Genomic DNA, 17226 nt, shown 5'->3' on the forward strand with positions numbered 1-17226 from the left:
CATCTAAAGCAACCTGAACAAAATGACTCCACAGACATGCGGAAACGTGCAAAAAACCAACTGGAAAGAAAACCAGGACACAACAATCAAGGACATAATAGACTGCAATAAACATAAGTGGACTAATAAAGTCCAGACTGTGCATCATAACCAAACATCTGTTGTGGTCTCATCAATCTGGTCATCATTCCAGAAGACTTGTGCTTCATTCAGATGTAGCTTTGCTGCCATATTATATTATATTATATTATATTATATTATAGAGAGAAGAAGCTTCTTCAGCCCCCAATAGCCTCAGTTTACATGTTTTATCCAACATCTAAACCTAAATATTTAACATGACTGATGTATTCATCTAAAACCCAAGAACTTGGATGTTCGATAACCCGGGTTGTAATATTTCAGTCAGACCTTACAGTGATGTGGAACTAGGCTCACACTTCTAATGATCCTCTGGAGGCTGGTGACGAGGAACCAAACCTGATCTAAAAACTCTTAATGATAAATATATCTACTAACCGGCCACTTTATTAGGTACACCTGGAATCAGCCAATCACATGGCAGCATTTTACATTCAGAGATGCATTAGTTTCTTACTTCTTACTAAGAGTACCTAATAAAGTGGCCAGTGAGTGTATCTAGAGCAATCCTCAGGAAGCTCTAGTCATATGTTAATCTTTTGAAATCTTCAGAAAGGTCTAATTTCTTCATGTTTTTAGGCAAACTGTTGATGAGAGCAATTCTATCACATTTTCATATTAGAAATGATTTAATCAGTTTAATTCTGATTTCTCTGTTCAGTCGGTCCCTCTGCTTAGAAGCTGCCGAACCGAACCCCTCCTAATCTGCAAGGCTTGTACGCCGAGGGTTGCAATATTCTGATGTGTGACAATTCACATACTGCGCAAATACATTTTTAATATAGCAGACCCAAAGCCACAGGCTGTAGCAGCTCCATTCATATTATAATTCACAATAACTTCCAGCATGAATATTAATATTGCTTTGCTGAATATATTTGATCTTCTAGATAAACAGCCTCAATCAAATAAAAAAGCTGCATATGAACTTAAATGAACATACAAACATTATACACTCACCGGCCACTTTATTAGGTACACCTGTCCAACTGCTTGTTAACGCAAATTTCTAATCAGCCAATCACATGGCAGCAACTAAATGCATTTAGGTATGTAGACATGGTCAAGATTTGCTGCAGTTCAAACCGAGCATCAGAACGGGGAAGAAAGGTGATTTAAGTGACTTTGAACGTAGCATGGTTGTTGGTGCCAGACGGGCTGGTCTGAGTATTTCAGAAACTGCTGATCTACTGGGATTTTCACCCACTACCATCTCTAGGGTTTACAGAGAATGGTTCAAAAAAGAGAAAATATCCAGTGAGCGGCAGTTCTGTGGGTGCAAATGCTGACCATGTCCACCCCTTTATGACCACAGTGGACCCATCTTCTGATGGTTACTTCCAGCAGGATAACGCGCCATGTCATAAATCACGAATCATCTCAGACTGGTTTCTGGAACATGACAATGAGTTCACTGGACTCAAATGACCTCCCCAGTTGCCAGATCTCAATCCAATAGAGCACAAATTTGCAGCATCTGTGTGATGCTATCATGTCAATATGGACCAACCTCTCTGAGGAATGTTTCCAGTACCTTGTTGAATCAATGCCACCAAGGATTAAGGCAGTTCTGAAGGCAAAAGGAGGACCAACCCGGTACTAGCAAGGTGTACCTAATAAAGAGGCCAGTGAGTGTATTACCAATAATTCGTGAAGAGTTCAGTTCGTTTCTACTGACTGAAAAATGAGATGTTTGGTATGATAAATAATTACAGCAGTTAAATAGAAATATATTCAATCAAAACATGGAGATGAAAAACATGCTGGCATTAAAGAGTTCATTTATTTCTCATTATTCTGCTCAAACTTTACAATATTCCACCCTCTTCTCCTCAATCCAATTACACAGTCCACATAAAACACTACTGAAATTAACAAGCATAAGTCTTCCCTCTATTTCAACGACCAGAACACGGCTCTGATCCAATGAGTCAGGAAGTGATGTACCGACCTGCAGCACGGCGTCCCCGACGAACAGCTTTCCCGTCTGATCGGCTGTGGGCATCAATTGTCAGGGGTTAATGAAAACGTTACTAAGTAATTGCACATTTTATAAATGGTAATGTGGTGTCTCCGTCTGACTAATCTCAGACAACATCCTGAAGCTGGGAGACAGAACATCGGGGAGCATGAAATCTGAAACTAATCAGGATATAAACTCATTTGCAGCAGAGCAGGAAGGAACAATGGGAAGCTCTGATCTGTCAAGTTCTGTGAAAAGATCTCGCAGTCTTGTGGACAAGAAGACGTTTCAGAGACATGACTCACTGACATATGACAGGAGGACACTGAAAGGTCATCTGGTCTTATAATATAACTGATACTTATGGGAGTCATCCTCTCTCCAGCCATCAGGAATATTAGTGTTTATCTGCTGTGGATAAAATTCACAGCATTTTACGCTCCGTGATCATAAAACGATATTAAACATTAGAAAACATTATTATTCTGGACATCCTGTTAACATTAAATATTTTAGAAGATTAGATATGCTAATATCTGAGTTTATGTCAAACAGATAACCATAAATAGTTAAAAATGCATCAATAATTTTAAAAGAAATCCTAAAACCAGAAGAAAAGTTACAAATGTTCCTCATTTCACACTGCTGGACTGTAACCAGGTTAACACGCTTCTGTACAACCTGGAGCTCCATTGTTCCTCCTCCACAGTGTTGTGTCTGCAGTAGAATCTCGTTGTTTTGCCAATACCATCAGGACCTCTTAGATTGAATTCTTTCTCATGAGAAAATAAAATGTTCTTTCATTTTTCCAGTGTTTGGTGCTCCCTGCAAGGTCCAGAGGGGCAGCCTGTGGTGTGTGAGCAGACGTGGTCTCTAAGAGGAATGCTTTGTTCTTTAAGTCCTACCAGGCTACAGTCAGCATTATTACAGACCTTAATATGACTACAGCTGATTCTCAACCAACATTAGGGAAGGTCAAATAGTTGTAGGTCCACCACTTTTTATTTCAGTAACCCTCAGAACCTTACTATGTCCAACCTCTGCAGAGATGGCGTTGTGAGAGGTCTTGCTCATGCAGCTCAACATTTCAGGCACGCTCAAAGATAGAAAGCGTTTTTGTTTTTACCATCAGGAGGCAGACTGTGTGAATCCCTGACGGAAAACACCACATGGGCCAGATTTATTAGCGGATTTTAATGTTTTAAGGCTAATTGTTGTAAACTTTAGATCAACTGATGAACAGCCTGCTTGAGTTTAAGTGCAGTTTTCAATAATTTGCAACTCCAGCTGCAAAAAATGTAAATACTCAGGTCAGGTACTGGTACCCACGGTAGCAATGTTTAATAATTAACAGTTTTAAATCCACAAAACTTTTTTGTCATGCTGTTCCTACAGGAGCACAGTGACAGCACTGACCCTCCCCCACCTGTTGCTGCCCACTGCAGCTGCTGGGAAATATTTCTGGTTGTGAAAATCTCTGCCAGTTACGCATCATCATTGTTAAGGTAACAGCATGTCTGTTAAAGAGCTGACTGCCAGTTCTGCCTGAGCAGACAGCGTACTAATCATCAACCTGATATCAGCAAATTGGTCATTTTAGAAATATTGAAATAAATACTTTATAACATACATCTGAAAGATAGCATAAAAAAAAAAAAAAAAAGAGTACTTTTATTTTCTTAAAATGTCACGTGAGGCTTATACAAACCACATCATCATCACATGAGAAAAATCTCCCTGTATAAAAGAGACCCTGAGTACCAAGACCACCTGCTAGAGAACTGGACATCCAGTTTAAAGGAAAAACTTTGTCCCCAGGTTAGACGGGGAATGCACCAAGCATATAAATATAACATCTTCATATCTAAAGAAAAAAGCCAAAACGGCAGAAGCAACAGGGAAAAACAACTAAGTACACCCTCTCTGCTTTTAATTATGGAGTATTGATGAGCCAGGAGCTGCTAATCAAATAGATGAATTGATTATCAGCAAAAAACACTTAACCAGACTGCCTGTTTGGAAGGCTAGAAGGAGAAAGTCTCTTCTCTCTAAAAACAAGATGACAGGAGGACTTAGGTTGCAAAGCTGCATCTGAATGAAGGAGAAGACTTCTGGGAAAATGTCATCTGGACAGATGGACCAATATGACCAGTATGACCATAATCAACAGAACCATGTTTGGAGGAGACCAGACACAGATCAGTTCAATCACCTCATATAAACTGTCAACCACAGGGGTGGCAGATCAAAGGAACAAATCTACAACAGAATGACAGAAAGGTTTTGGATTGGCCCAGTCAAAGTCCAGAGCTGCATCTAATTGACATGCTGTGGAAAGGTCTTAAACCTAGATCCTTTCAAGCAGTGCTTTAAGCTGTTACATCTTGAGGACTGTAAATGTTTCTCGCTGTGCTTCTCCATTTTGGCTGAATCTTTTTACCAAGGGCTCGGGTTAAGTTGTAGTTATTTCACTGGATGCATCAACAGGTCATTCTTTCAGTACAAAAAAAACATTCTTCTTACCGACTTGATCTTTAAAAATCTTTGAAATAACCACCGGAACGCTGTGTTCTGCACCGCCCTGGAAATATAAAAGGAAAAGAATGAAGAGTTTTGAGTTTTAGCATCAAGGTTTGCTTAAACAAACAGCCATCTGTGCCACCAAAGCCTTCTCATTTTCACTGCAGTCTCTCCATAATGAAATCATCCCAGCTTACTTTGATGCTTAAGCCCAGCCCGCCGGTCGCCTGTCTTCGCAGTACAACAGTTCTGTGCTTTAGAAAGGGGGAGTTTTTTATTGGCAAAAGGGACTTTGTTAACACTGAAACAGCATTCTGGAGTCATCTAGTATGAATTTCAGTGCACATCTGGAGCACTCGGGTGCACTTACGTTTACTTGGGATTCACTTCCATTAGTGCAGACCACATCCAGCTTCTGTATAGTTAATGCATCTTTGGTCAGTTTCAGGCACACATCGTAGGTGTTGTTGGTCTTATCATTGTACAGCAAAGCAATTCCAGATTTCGTCTGTTGGAATTAAAAACAGCATTGAAATTTAGCCAAGCATGATTTGACTGTTCCTTTGTCAGTTTGTCATTTGTTTTATGTTTTATTCTGCAGAGGTTTTGGGTTTACTGGTTCTGCTTGACCCAGCATAACCTGTGTGTTAAAAGGGTTAAAAAAAAAAACATGGGTTAGAGCATCTTTACAGATCAGGGTGGAAGAGAGTCCAGAGGTGCACAGAAGAACCTTGAAATTCTTCGATTAATAAAAGTTATTTTTTTCTGATCTTTCAGGCTCAAATCATCATCTCCAAACAGCACATTAAGTTATTGTAGTTATTTCTTATTTCAGTGGAATAAATTGTTTGGCCCTCAGTCAGTTTGATGGCAGCTTGTATCAACATGGGCACAAATACTTGGTTGTGTTTTCATTGTTTTCAGGTGAAAATCTGAAACTTTTCCTGCCAAAGGAACCAAAAGTTGGTTTAGTGACGGTGGTGTTACACCTCCATCCACACACACACACATAAGAGGAATGGTATTCCACTGTAACAATTAACGTGGTAAGTACTCAATATACTGAACACATGAAGCTGTCGCTGAATGAATCCAACATTTATTTTGGGCTGCAGTTTTCCACGTTTAGTTTTGAAGGCAGCATCTAGTTTTCTACAAACCAGCAGGTGACTCACCTTTTCATTGATGTGCTATCGAGGGATGAGGGGTATTTGAAAAAGGTCAGCGTGAGTACATGAGCGAGGTCAAGTTATTCTCTTTTAAGACTCTTGGGAATGAAGGTCATGCTCTGCTCCCACTGAAGAAGGGAGGAGAAAAAATTAGAGCTCAGCTGAAATGTTGTTGTTCAGGCGACACCAACATGCCAAACGTTTTGATGACACTCCAAGCACAGCAAGTCACTTTTTCTGTTTAAAATGGAAAAAGAGGAAGCAAATTGCTTTTCTGATGCAGGTCCTGACCTCTGAGACACCATCTATTTTGTCCCTTAAACAAGAAGAAGATGCAGAATTTGAAAACTGGAAGAAAGCTTAAAACCAACCTTGGTCTAGGAAACAATTCATTATAGTAATAATAATAAGAATGTTTTAATGTTGTGTTCTTTGCGTTGCGTTGAGGAGGGAAGCAGAACAATGAACCACTCCAACTTCTTGGTGTAAATAAAGCAAAATGTTTTAGAGCGTATAATCATCATGATTGGAGAAAAGGTCTTTACAGTTCTGGCAGAGTTCAGCAGACAGACCACATTAAACCAACCAATAAAAGTCACAGCTCAACTTTAAGTAATTCTGTTCTAATGTGGTCTAATCAGTCATGTAATGAAAGAAAAATGCATGCGGACATGAGAGAATCACATCACTTTAAATACCAGGGAGGTCTCAAACTGTGTACTCAGCTACAGCACAAGTTCATGTTTATGTATCATACTGATATCCTGTCACAGAATATATGGTGCAGAAAGTAATCAGATTTGTTCCTTTAACAGCATCAATAATGAGGGAGTAAAGCAGACAATCTAATGTAATCTGACACAACAGCCACTCTACTAATCCTGCTTTGCTGGAGAATAATTTTGTTGTGGAGGCAGCGATGTCTAGTGCTTATGCTAATCTTTCTGACCACTCACAAAAATGAATAACATCTTGTTAAATCTAATCAGTTTTTGAGGTGTAAAAATGAGACGAGAGACCAAAGGTTTCAAATCAAAGCGCTGTGATGAAGTGACCTTGGATGAATAACCCTGAAAGGTGGGAAATTAAACTTGTGAAAATACAATCAGTTCAGCTTCCCAACTGAAAATTAAAGTGTCAGAATGGCATTGCATTATGTCTGTTTGCTAGAAACAAGACCCACCTTTACATCAGAAATGTAGGAGGGTTCATTGCTCGACCCGGCCTCTTCTTCCTCTTAGGGAAATTATCACACAGCATGGGATACATTTCTATTGTCATGCTGATGATACTCATCTATATTTATCCACAAATCCTGATAATTCCAATGACTTAAGACAGAATCCAAACTAAATTAGGACAAAAAGTTTTTTTTTATTTCTAAGCTGAGTGTTTAACAGAAACACAATTTACTAAACCTTTTCCCCATTGATTGCATTAGGGTGTCTATGATCAGTACAGGTTCCTTAACTCCCAAACAATTTTCCAAAACCACTTTTGTTCTATCGTGTAAATCCTGAAATTAGTACTCTGTGCCCCAGTAAAGCAGAAAACTTGGCCAAAACATTTGTTACTTAAAGGCCGGACTACTGTTTTTCCTTATTATCACACAATTTCCTAAGAAACATTGAGCTTACCCTAAATCCTGTAAGAGGTCTGATGAAAATTATACTCTTCATTGACATTCTGTTAAATGCTGAGCAGAATTTCTAACTATTCATTTAGATTAATCCTGATTGACCAACCTCCCTCTTCTATTTAAAAAGTTATCCTCTCCACTGTTGCCATGTATTAGGGATGCAACGATGTAAAGAGGGCAATTCAAATAAAAATTACAAAACGAGTAAAAAACTGATTATTTACAAGAAATGGAAATAGAAAATCTATGCAAAAACAGCAGGGATGTGAACACATTAATTTGTTGGGAATAGTGATGGTCTAACACCTGCTGGGAGGAAGGGCCTGTGATAACGCTACTTTGAGCAACTAGGATGCACCAGTCTGTCACTGAAGAAGCTCTTTAGTTCTGAAACAGCTTTATGCATGAGCATTAACTCAAGCAATGCGGAGGTGTGTCTCCACACTGGACAGGTGAGTTTCACTGGATTAAAACAGTGGCCAAATCTTACACCAGCTCTTACGATTAACATATCCTGGGAATGAAACATGGCTAACCTAAACTTCTCCAGCAGTCTACGGGCAAGAGGCAGGGTACACCCTGGACAGGTCGCCAGTCCTTCGCAGGGCAACACATAGACATACAGGGGTTGGACAATGAAACTGAAACACCTGTCATTTTAGTGTGGGAGGTTTCATGGCTAAATTGGACCAGCCTGGTAGCCAGTCTTCATTGATTGCACATTGCACCAGTAAGAGCAGAGTGTGAAGGTTCAATTAGCAGGGTAAGAGCACAGTTTTGCTCAAAATATTGAAATGCACACAACATTATGGGTGACATACCAGAGTTCAAAAGAGGACAAATTGTTGGTGCACATCTTGCTGGCACATCTGTGACCAAGACAGCAAGTCTTTGTGATGTATCAAGAGCCACGGTATCCAGGGTAATGTCAGCATACCACCAAGAAGGATGAACCACATCCAACAGGATTAACTGTGGACGCAAGAGGAAGCTGTCTGAAAGGGATGTTCGGGTGGTAACCCGGATTGTATCCAAAAAACATAAAACCACGGCTGCCCAAATCACGGCAGAATTAAATGTGCACCTCAACTCTCCTGTTTCCACCAGAACTGTCCATCAGGAGCTCCACAGGGTCAATATTCACGGCTGGGCTGCTATAGCCAAACCTTTGGTCACTCATGCCAATGTCAAACGTCGGTTTCAATGGTGCAAGGAGCGCAAATCTTGGACTGTGGACAATGTGAAACATGTATTGTTCTCTGATGAGTCCACCTTTACTGTTTTCCCCACATCCAGGAGAGTTACGGTGTGGAGAAGCCACAAAGAAGCATACCACCCAGACTGTTGCATGCCCAGAGTGAAGCATGGGGGTGGATCAGTGATGGTTTGGGCTGCCATATCATGGCATTCCCTTGGCCCAATACTTGTGCTAGATGGGCGCGTCACTGCCAAGGACTACCGAACCATTCTTGAGGACCATGTGCATCCAATGGTTCAAACATTGTATCCTGAAGGTGGTGCCGTGTATCAGGATGACAATGCACCAATACACACAGCAAGACTGGTGAAAGATTGGTTTGATGAACATGAAAGTGAAGTTGAACATCTCCCATGGCCTGCACTGTCACCAGATCTAAATATTATTGAGCCACTTTGGGGTGTTTTGGAGGAGCGAGTCAGGAAACGTTTTCCTCCACCAGTATCACGTAGTGACCTGGCCACTATCCTGCAAGAAGAATGGCTTAAAATCTCTCTGACCACTGTGCAGGACTTGTATATGTCATTCCCAAGATGAATTGATGCTGTATTGGCCGCAAAAGGAGGCCCTACACCATACTAATAAATTATTGTGGTCTAAAACCAGGTGTTTCAGTTTCATTGTCCAATCCCTGTATATACATATATATATACACACACACACACATAAGTACTTATGAGCGACAGCTCAAGAAACCTTCTAAGAAGAAGGAAAAGGTCTGGAAATTCAACCTTTTTCGCTTTAGCTGAAAAATCGTAATCAGACTTTCAGCTAAGAAATGCTACAACAGACAGCTGGGATGAGAGGAAGCTGCTCGTGTTCTGCTGCTTTCCAGATCCGACCGCTAAAATGGCTAAAACCTTGTTGGAGATTGAAATTACTGTTGGCATCATCATGCTTTCACATGCAGTGTAGCAAAATGACAGGAAAAACACCATTAATACTGATGCATATAATTGCTACTCTTACATGTTGAACATTGAGGGCAAGGACTTGAAAAATTAAGGATATCATAAAAAACACTATGGTACATAGTGCTGCCAGATGCAACATGGGTTGTCAGGATGAAGACCACCACTGGTTACTACCTGTAAGTACTAACCAGTCCCTTGCTCCAAGTGGAGGAGTAATTTACTTAACTAAACTTGCACTATTAGCAGCCTTGGGAGGAGCTTGCTGTCTGCAGGAGCTCTGAGTGGAGTCTCTGCTTCTCCTCATCGAAGGAGCGATTAGAGGTCATTTGAACATGTAGAAAGCATGCCTTCTGGATTCTGTTTTGTGGGAATCTCACACTGAATGGAGGCCTTAGAGCAGACCCAGAAGTTGACACTGTAACTCACTCCAAAATGCCAATGAGTCTTCTCAAAGCTCTGCTGAATCTATCATCTCTACAGCCCAGTCTGAGGCAGGTTGGAGGACATTAAAAGGTAATGGGCTCTTTCCTAACAATTTAGACTTTTGTTTAATGTGTGTGCATGTGTGCAGAAATTTCCCCATCAGGGAGTCGAACCTTGATGCAAGGCAACAGTGCTACCAACTGCGCCACTGTGCAGCCTCATTTTTTCATTCACTCAAATTTATTTGGTCAGGGTCAGCACACTGTCAGTGTTGCAAAGTAAGGACTGTCCTGTACATCGGTCTGGTGTCTAGCCTTGTGGCAGAGCTTGGTGACGGGTGGCGGACCTGCTGCATTCCTTCTTCTGCTTCACAATCAGGCCGTTTTTCTTTAAAGGAATCCATTTTCAAGTAATCAAACTTGTTTTGGTTGTGAGCACGAGAAAAGTGGGGTAGCCTTACTTCAGCCAGCTGACACAGCAACGGGTGGGGGAGGGGGAGCACTCTGTTACTCTTTGCTCCAACTAGCCAGAGATAACTCTTTTCCCTCCAGCACTTTCGCCAGTATGATATGAAAAGGACTTGAAACTGTAGGAACAGTATGACAGCAGTTTTAATGTAACTTTTTAAAACATTGGTACACAGTTTACAGCAGCCTGCCCACACCAAGTCAGAACAGTGGGTCAAGTTCACCAAGTGGCAGAAGATGCAGGTTGCCTGCATACAGAGCATGAATGAACAGCACTTTAAATGTAATACCCAGTCAACGACTGCATCCAAGCTGTCCTTTCAAATCATTACTGTACTGAATTTAATTTTGTATACTGCATTTATAAGAAGAGTTTTATAAAGACAGACAAGAGATGAGCTGTAATCCACAAACTATTTCCTAAACAGTAATATACACAAAATTAATTGTAATAGTTTAAACCAGCTGGATTAACAACCAGTGTATTCAACATGCTGAATACACTGTTTTTCACATGGTTTCTTGAGTGATGACATAACGATTCAGGTTGTTTTCAGACGTCTGTTTGGGTTTCATCCATATTTTGACTCATGAGATACTTAGTTTTGCAAAAGTTTACAGAGTCGTCTTCACTGCAAGGTGGATTCAGGATATTAGCAGGAGAGAAGACCTTCGATGTATTTGATGTATAAGGTCACCTTATACAAGAAAATCAAAGCTGCTCTTTCATAAAGTTGACTATATGCACCATAGAAGAGTGCTGGAGGGGAAAATGCATTTAAACGGGAGGCATCTTCACACACACACACACACACACACACACACACAGACAGACAGCAGGGAAGCAAACTCAAACAGAGATCACATACAAACATAGCATGAAGTTTCATTTTATATCTACAGTTCACTCCATGACCTTATAAGTTATAAAAAATATTTCAAAACATCTAAACTTCATTAAATGTTAAAGGAAAAAAATTGCAATTAGCAGCTCCAATGTCCAGAAGGCAAAACAAAAGTGTGAGAAAGAAAGCTTTTAAATGATCTGTCAGGAGTTTAGTTTTTATGAGTATGACAAAGACTAACGATATCAGCAGGAGGCGCTGACTGAGTTAAAGAACAAACAAGACCCAATGCCCACCCACTGTGGACATTTCTGAACCCACAAAGACAAGAGAAGGTCAAGGCTGAGCGGTTTTTGTCACTGGATAACACTGAAGCTTAAAGAAAAAATGGGGAGCAGTTCGATCTGACAGCTGATGGTCACAGAACTGGACCAGAGCCTGAGAACAAATAAACCAGTTGAGAAAATTCATGTTTTTAGTCACATCAGACACGCAGAGGCTGAGATCCTTCATGTGGTGCAGAAACATACCATCATCTGAAGATTAGACAAGCAGGCTCAGCTACAAACTAGGGATGCACAGATATGAACATTTACGCTGATGTCCGATATTAATATTGCCGTTATGATCAATAACTGATATTTCCCCATATATAATATATATAACCTTATAAGGCTGAGCCCTTCAACGTTTTTTCTTTTGGCCTCCGCGGACGTATGCGCGGAGGCCCCACGGGTGGGAAAAAGTCTCCACATCAAACTGTTTTGTAGGCGACACACTGAGCAGCCTCAGCCAGATGGTGAACACGTAAATACTAATGCGAGTTCGTCGTGTTTCAGGCCTTTGCTGGCTCTATACATCAGCGTACATCCTGTGATTTACCTCTTTTATCCGGTTTAAAACCAAAATAATCCCAAATAGGCAACTTGCTATTTTTTTTTTTTGACAACGTTGGTTATGAACTGTAACCCCAGATTCTATGAGTATAGGCGCAGCCCTTTAAGGCTATCGCTAGTGGGTTAAAGGCGAAGCAGGATGTAGTCTATGCCTCACTGGGTCCATCCAGACCACAACTGAACATCTGCTCGCCTAATGACACCAAAAATCAGCGTTCTGTAAGCGTAATTACGCACTCCAAGCGTCTTGCGCATCACAATGAACAGAGAGAATATCTGGTCAGGGAAAGGCTGAGATAACAGACCTGCTGCTGTAATAGGAAAACGAAGGTTACGAACTGTAACAGTGTAACGATGAGCAGAGCAGGTCAAAAATCTCCATGAGGGAAAGTGGAGACAGATCAGCAGCTGGATCATGCGTAATGATGCAGCATAACAACCTTGTGTGCCACAGACAACACAACAGAGGAGAAAAACCTCTGTTCACACAGAGGCTTAATGAAATACAGCCGCAGTGACAATAACATCATAAGTCACGAACAGTGGCTGATAATAATATTACGGCGTCTGCATGCAGGAAGGGTGACTCAATAATAAATGTAACGAAATAACAGTCATTCTGTCAGAACCCTGAGAACAGAATGAGTCATGGAGAAACCTGACACATCTCGCAGGTAGAAACGAATAAATGAGCATGGAGATGACCATGAGGCTGCTGTGCAGATGTCCTCCACTGTCATTCCTCCATGCAGAGCCGTGGAGGATTAAATCCCCCTGATTGGATGAGCTCTAAGATTCTCTGGAGGATCCAATCCAGAGGAAATATAAGCCTGTGAAATAGCCTCACACAGCCAATGTTAGAGGCGCTGGACAGATGGACAGAGGACCTCCTGCAGAGTTTTCTCTGTAATGGATGAACAGACGCTGGGAGCAGCGCAGTGGCCTCCTCTTCAGAGTTATGAGGAGGAGGATAAAAACCATCCAGAGTTATCACTCTCGATCTGAACGAACTCGTGATTCTTTTAGGTGTAAAAGCAGGGTTAGGATGCAGCACAGCTGAGCTGCCGTCGGCTCGTATTCTGAGACATGAAGGAGCGACAGAGAGCGCAGATAAATCGCTCAGTCTCTTTGCAGATATCAGAGCTAACAGCAGGGCTGTATTAAAAGACAGAAATTTAAGTGGAGCCTGATCTAAGGGCTCATATGGGGCTTTAACCAGTGCGCGCAGGACGAGCGCTAAATCCCACTGAGGGACTAGAGGGCGTCACACGGGTCTGTGTCTATGTACACCCCGCAGAAAACGCTTCATCAGCGGATGGTTAAAGACCGTTCTGTCACCAAAACCCTCATGACAGGAGGAAATAGCTGCAGCATAAGTTTTAATGGTGCTGAAAGCTAAATTTCTGTTCATCAGCTGCTGTAGGAATGACAGCACGCAGCCTAATGGACATGAAAAAGGCTCCACGCCTTTCTCTGCGCACCAGCGCTGAAAAGCTGCCCACTTTGATGCGTATGATGCTGTGGTAGAGGCGGCTCGTGCGCCCTGAATCGTGCAGGAGACCCAGCCTCTCTAAGCGCTCCCGTTCAGCGGCCAGACCCAGAGATGCTGACCTAACTCTGGGACGCTCCTGATCGCCCCTCCCACCTGGAGGAGTGCATTCTCTCTCCACGGCAGCTGCCACGGGCGACCTGACACCAGCTACTGCAGGCTCGGAAACCATAGTGTTTTTCGGGATGATGGGGATGTGAAAATAAGCATCCTTCAGATCTATGGAGGTGAACCAGTCGTTCTGGTAAACGTTCTCCATCACCTGTCTGACTCCGCGCCCTCCGTCCGGAGGAAGGGAGTGGAGATATCAGTCGCGGTCTCTGGGGCAGAATCGTCCGATTCCCACCCAACACCAAAGATGTCCAATGCCTCATTGAGGGATCATTGGTCCGCTACGGGGAATTCCCCTTCTAGCGGGGAGAAAATGGTTACCCGCCGTTGCTTCTCTTCCAGAGGCAGACGCCTGCAGGAAGGGCAGGTGGACTGCGGGGTCAAGGCCAGGCTTGCTTGATCAGGACCGAGGCAGACCTCGCAGATGGCATGCAGGTTGTAGCTCATGATGTAGCCTGTGTTACAAGCCGGGCAAAGGCGGATAGTGCCAACGCTAGCCATGGATCTTCTTGTAAAAGTGCTGTTAAGCTGTCTCTGAAGAAAAAATGGGAGCCGTTGTCCGGTCTCCCCGTAATTTATACGGACCGGGGTGGGGCCCACACAGCAGGTGGGCGTGGACTAAAGTTTTCAGTGCTGTGTGCGAAGGGATAAACCCACTTGTGATAGCCTTAAAGGGCGAAGCCTATACGAAATAGAACTAGTTCCTCCAATTCTGAACATTTCTGTTCTACAGTGTGCAAATCAGTCCGTTGCTGTTTGCATCGCCCCGCCCACAAAAAGGTCCAAATGCCACCTGTGCGGATATATTACCCATCGTCGTTTGTTGGATTGAGGAATATCGGCTGGAAAATTATTCCCTAACCTTTCAACACAGTGAAAAAACGACCAGACCGCTGACATTACTTCTCTGCTTCAGCTAAAAACCCCACAATCCTGTGCTGTCACGTCACATGACCAAACAAATACCACATGGCCATTTACATCCTGTAAAAGACTTCATTCATGCTCTGAGGACTCCAGATAACTTTATCACCTATTCACACCTACAGTGCCGCTAATAATGGGAACACCACAGTCAGGAGACAGGATGGCACTTCCAGTGATCTGTGTCAATCATTCCCTTATCAGCTACTTAACACCAGAGGACACCATTCAGTTCGTCGTTCACGTCTCATCATCTCTGGCTCTGATGCTCAGCGTTTCTAACTGGAGTTCTCAAAACAGGGATGAAAGGGAAATGGATTTTTCTTTTTCATTGTGAACTGCAGATGGGCCAGAGGAGCAACAGCATCAACAGCACCTCTGCAGCCAGGAGAGCAGGGAGATGATGCTCGAGGCAAAGCATATGCATCATTTCTATGAACAGTAACAATATGTGTGACAAGCTGCAAACTGTCTGAACCACTATAACATCTGCTTATTGAGCTGGTATCCTGGTATTTCTATAGTGGCTCCAGTCAGAGCGAGCTAAGGTTTTATTTATTTTATAAGATGTGAAAAATACAAGTTACATGTCTTTAACTTATAAACCTCAGCAGAGACAGTCTGATTACCAGCACTCAGCTTTACTTATCCATGAATCCTGATGAGCCCAACCAGTTAGATAGACTACAAGCATGTCTTGAAGACATAAAAGCTTGGATGACTTTAAATTTTCAGCTTCTAAATTCAGACCCAACAGAAGTTGTCGTCTTTGAACTGCAGGTTTACTGGTGGTTCCTAGAGTCTCTAGAAGTAGAATGGGAGGCAGATCCTTTAGTTATCAGGTTCCTCTCCTGTGGAACCAGATCCCAGTTTTAGTCCGTGAGGCAGACACCCTGTCTACTTTTAAGGCTAGGCTTAAAACATTCCTTTATGATAAAGCTTATAGTTAGAGTGGCTTAGGTTATCCTGAGCTATCTCTGTAGTTATGCTGCTATAGACTTAGGCTGTTGAAGGACATAATGACCACCTTCACCCTCTTCGCTACATTCTCATACTATTCTCCAATTTTGCATTATTTGCTGTTATTTCAGCTTTTAACTTTATGTTCTCTCTTTTCTCTTCCTAGAAGCTACACCTGGCCTGACTCTGTGTCTACCTGTGACACCTTTCTGGAAAGGGGCATCGTCCGAGCATCTGCTGGCAAAAACGAAATGCTCACCTTCTACAGATGATCCACATGGTCCTGTCTTTTAGTGTTTAACCCTTTCTCTCTCCTAGACATGGCTACTGACTGAGCTTCTACTGTAACTAACTCTATGTGCTCTCTTTCAGACTCTAACCTTGAAAACTGGCTCAGAGTTTATCTGTTCTTTCTTTCTAGATGAAACGACTGAAGGAGCTACATCCATTAACATTTACTTTTCCTTCCCATAGAAAGTACTCTTGGATCAGTGCTTCTTTGTTCTCTTTGTGTCTCTGCTCTGTTCTCTCAAACCCCCAGTCGGTCGTGGCAGATGGCCGCTCACACTGAGCCTGGTTCTGGTTCTGCTGGAGGTTTCTTCCTGTTAAAAGGGAGTTTTTCCTCTCCACTGTCGCTACATGCATGCTCAGTATGAGGGATTGCTGCAAAGTCAACGCCAGTGACTGTCCACTGTCTCTACATGCTCATCCAGGAGGAGTGAATGCTGCAAGTCACTGACTGGATGCAATCTGCTGGGTTTCCTTAGATAGAAAAACTTTTTATACAATTTGAATAAATAACTGAATCTGACGGAACTGTTCAATGATTAGGATTAATTGGAATGTATGAACCTGACTGTTGTGAAGAACCTTGAGACAACGTGTGTTGTGAATTGGCGCTATATAAATAAACTGAATTGAACTGAATTATAATCAGCAAACAATGAAAAGCCATGCTATGCTTTTGGAAAATGAACCTCAAAAGGACCATTTTCAAGGAGAAGCAAGATGGAGCCCTGAGGAACCCTGCTGTTGAAAGTGCTCATCATAGAGAAGTAGTTCCTGAATCTGAAGTAGAATCTGACTGAACTGTTTGAAAGTTAGGATTAATTGGAATGTATGAACCTGACTTGAAATCTATATAATTCGATTTTATTGACTAAGCCTATTTTAAAGTTACCCACCCTTCACACAATGCAAAAGGAAACAACACTCTCCAATTATTTTTACCTCCGTCTTCCTCCCTCCCTGTTGGATGGAGTAAGAGGGAGTCAAGTTTAGCCTAAACCGGCTCAGTTATGGCTGAGGTACAAACACACCCTCCATTTCTGCTACCTGTATGACCCCTTCTCTTTTCCAATGGTAATAATCAGTCTGACAGAGAGAGAGATACCCCCAATCCTTGTGGTTTTTAGTTTAACAATGGCCACCTGTGGGCTCTACAGGG

At 42.2% G+C, this 17226-nt stretch overlaps 1 protein-coding gene across 1 annotated transcript in view; it reads right to left on the reverse strand.

Annotated features, from left to right (window-relative positions):
* sntg2 (syntrophin, gamma 2) overlaps positions 1–14043 on the reverse strand; it is a 100394-nt gene extending 86351 nt beyond the window's left edge. The window contains exons 1-5 of the mRNA XM_047345535.1: positions 13717–14043; positions 4995–5132; positions 4822–4878; positions 4628–4685; positions 2093–2136 (exon numbers count right to left, since the gene is read on the reverse strand). Coding sequence (XP_047201491.1) covers positions 2093–2136; positions 4628–4685; positions 4822–4878; positions 4995–5132; positions 13717–14043 — 624 coding nt within the window. The remainder of the gene's footprint in view (positions 1–2092; positions 2137–4627; positions 4686–4821; positions 4879–4994; positions 5133–13716) is intronic.
* Positions 14044–17226: the final 3183 nt, after the last annotated feature.

Source organism: Girardinichthys multiradiatus, chromosome 19, assembly GCF_021462225.1.
Source record: "Girardinichthys multiradiatus isolate DD_20200921_A chromosome 19, DD_fGirMul_XY1, whole genome shotgun sequence".
NCBI lineage: Eukaryota > Metazoa > Chordata > Actinopteri > Cyprinodontiformes > Goodeidae > Girardinichthys > Girardinichthys multiradiatus.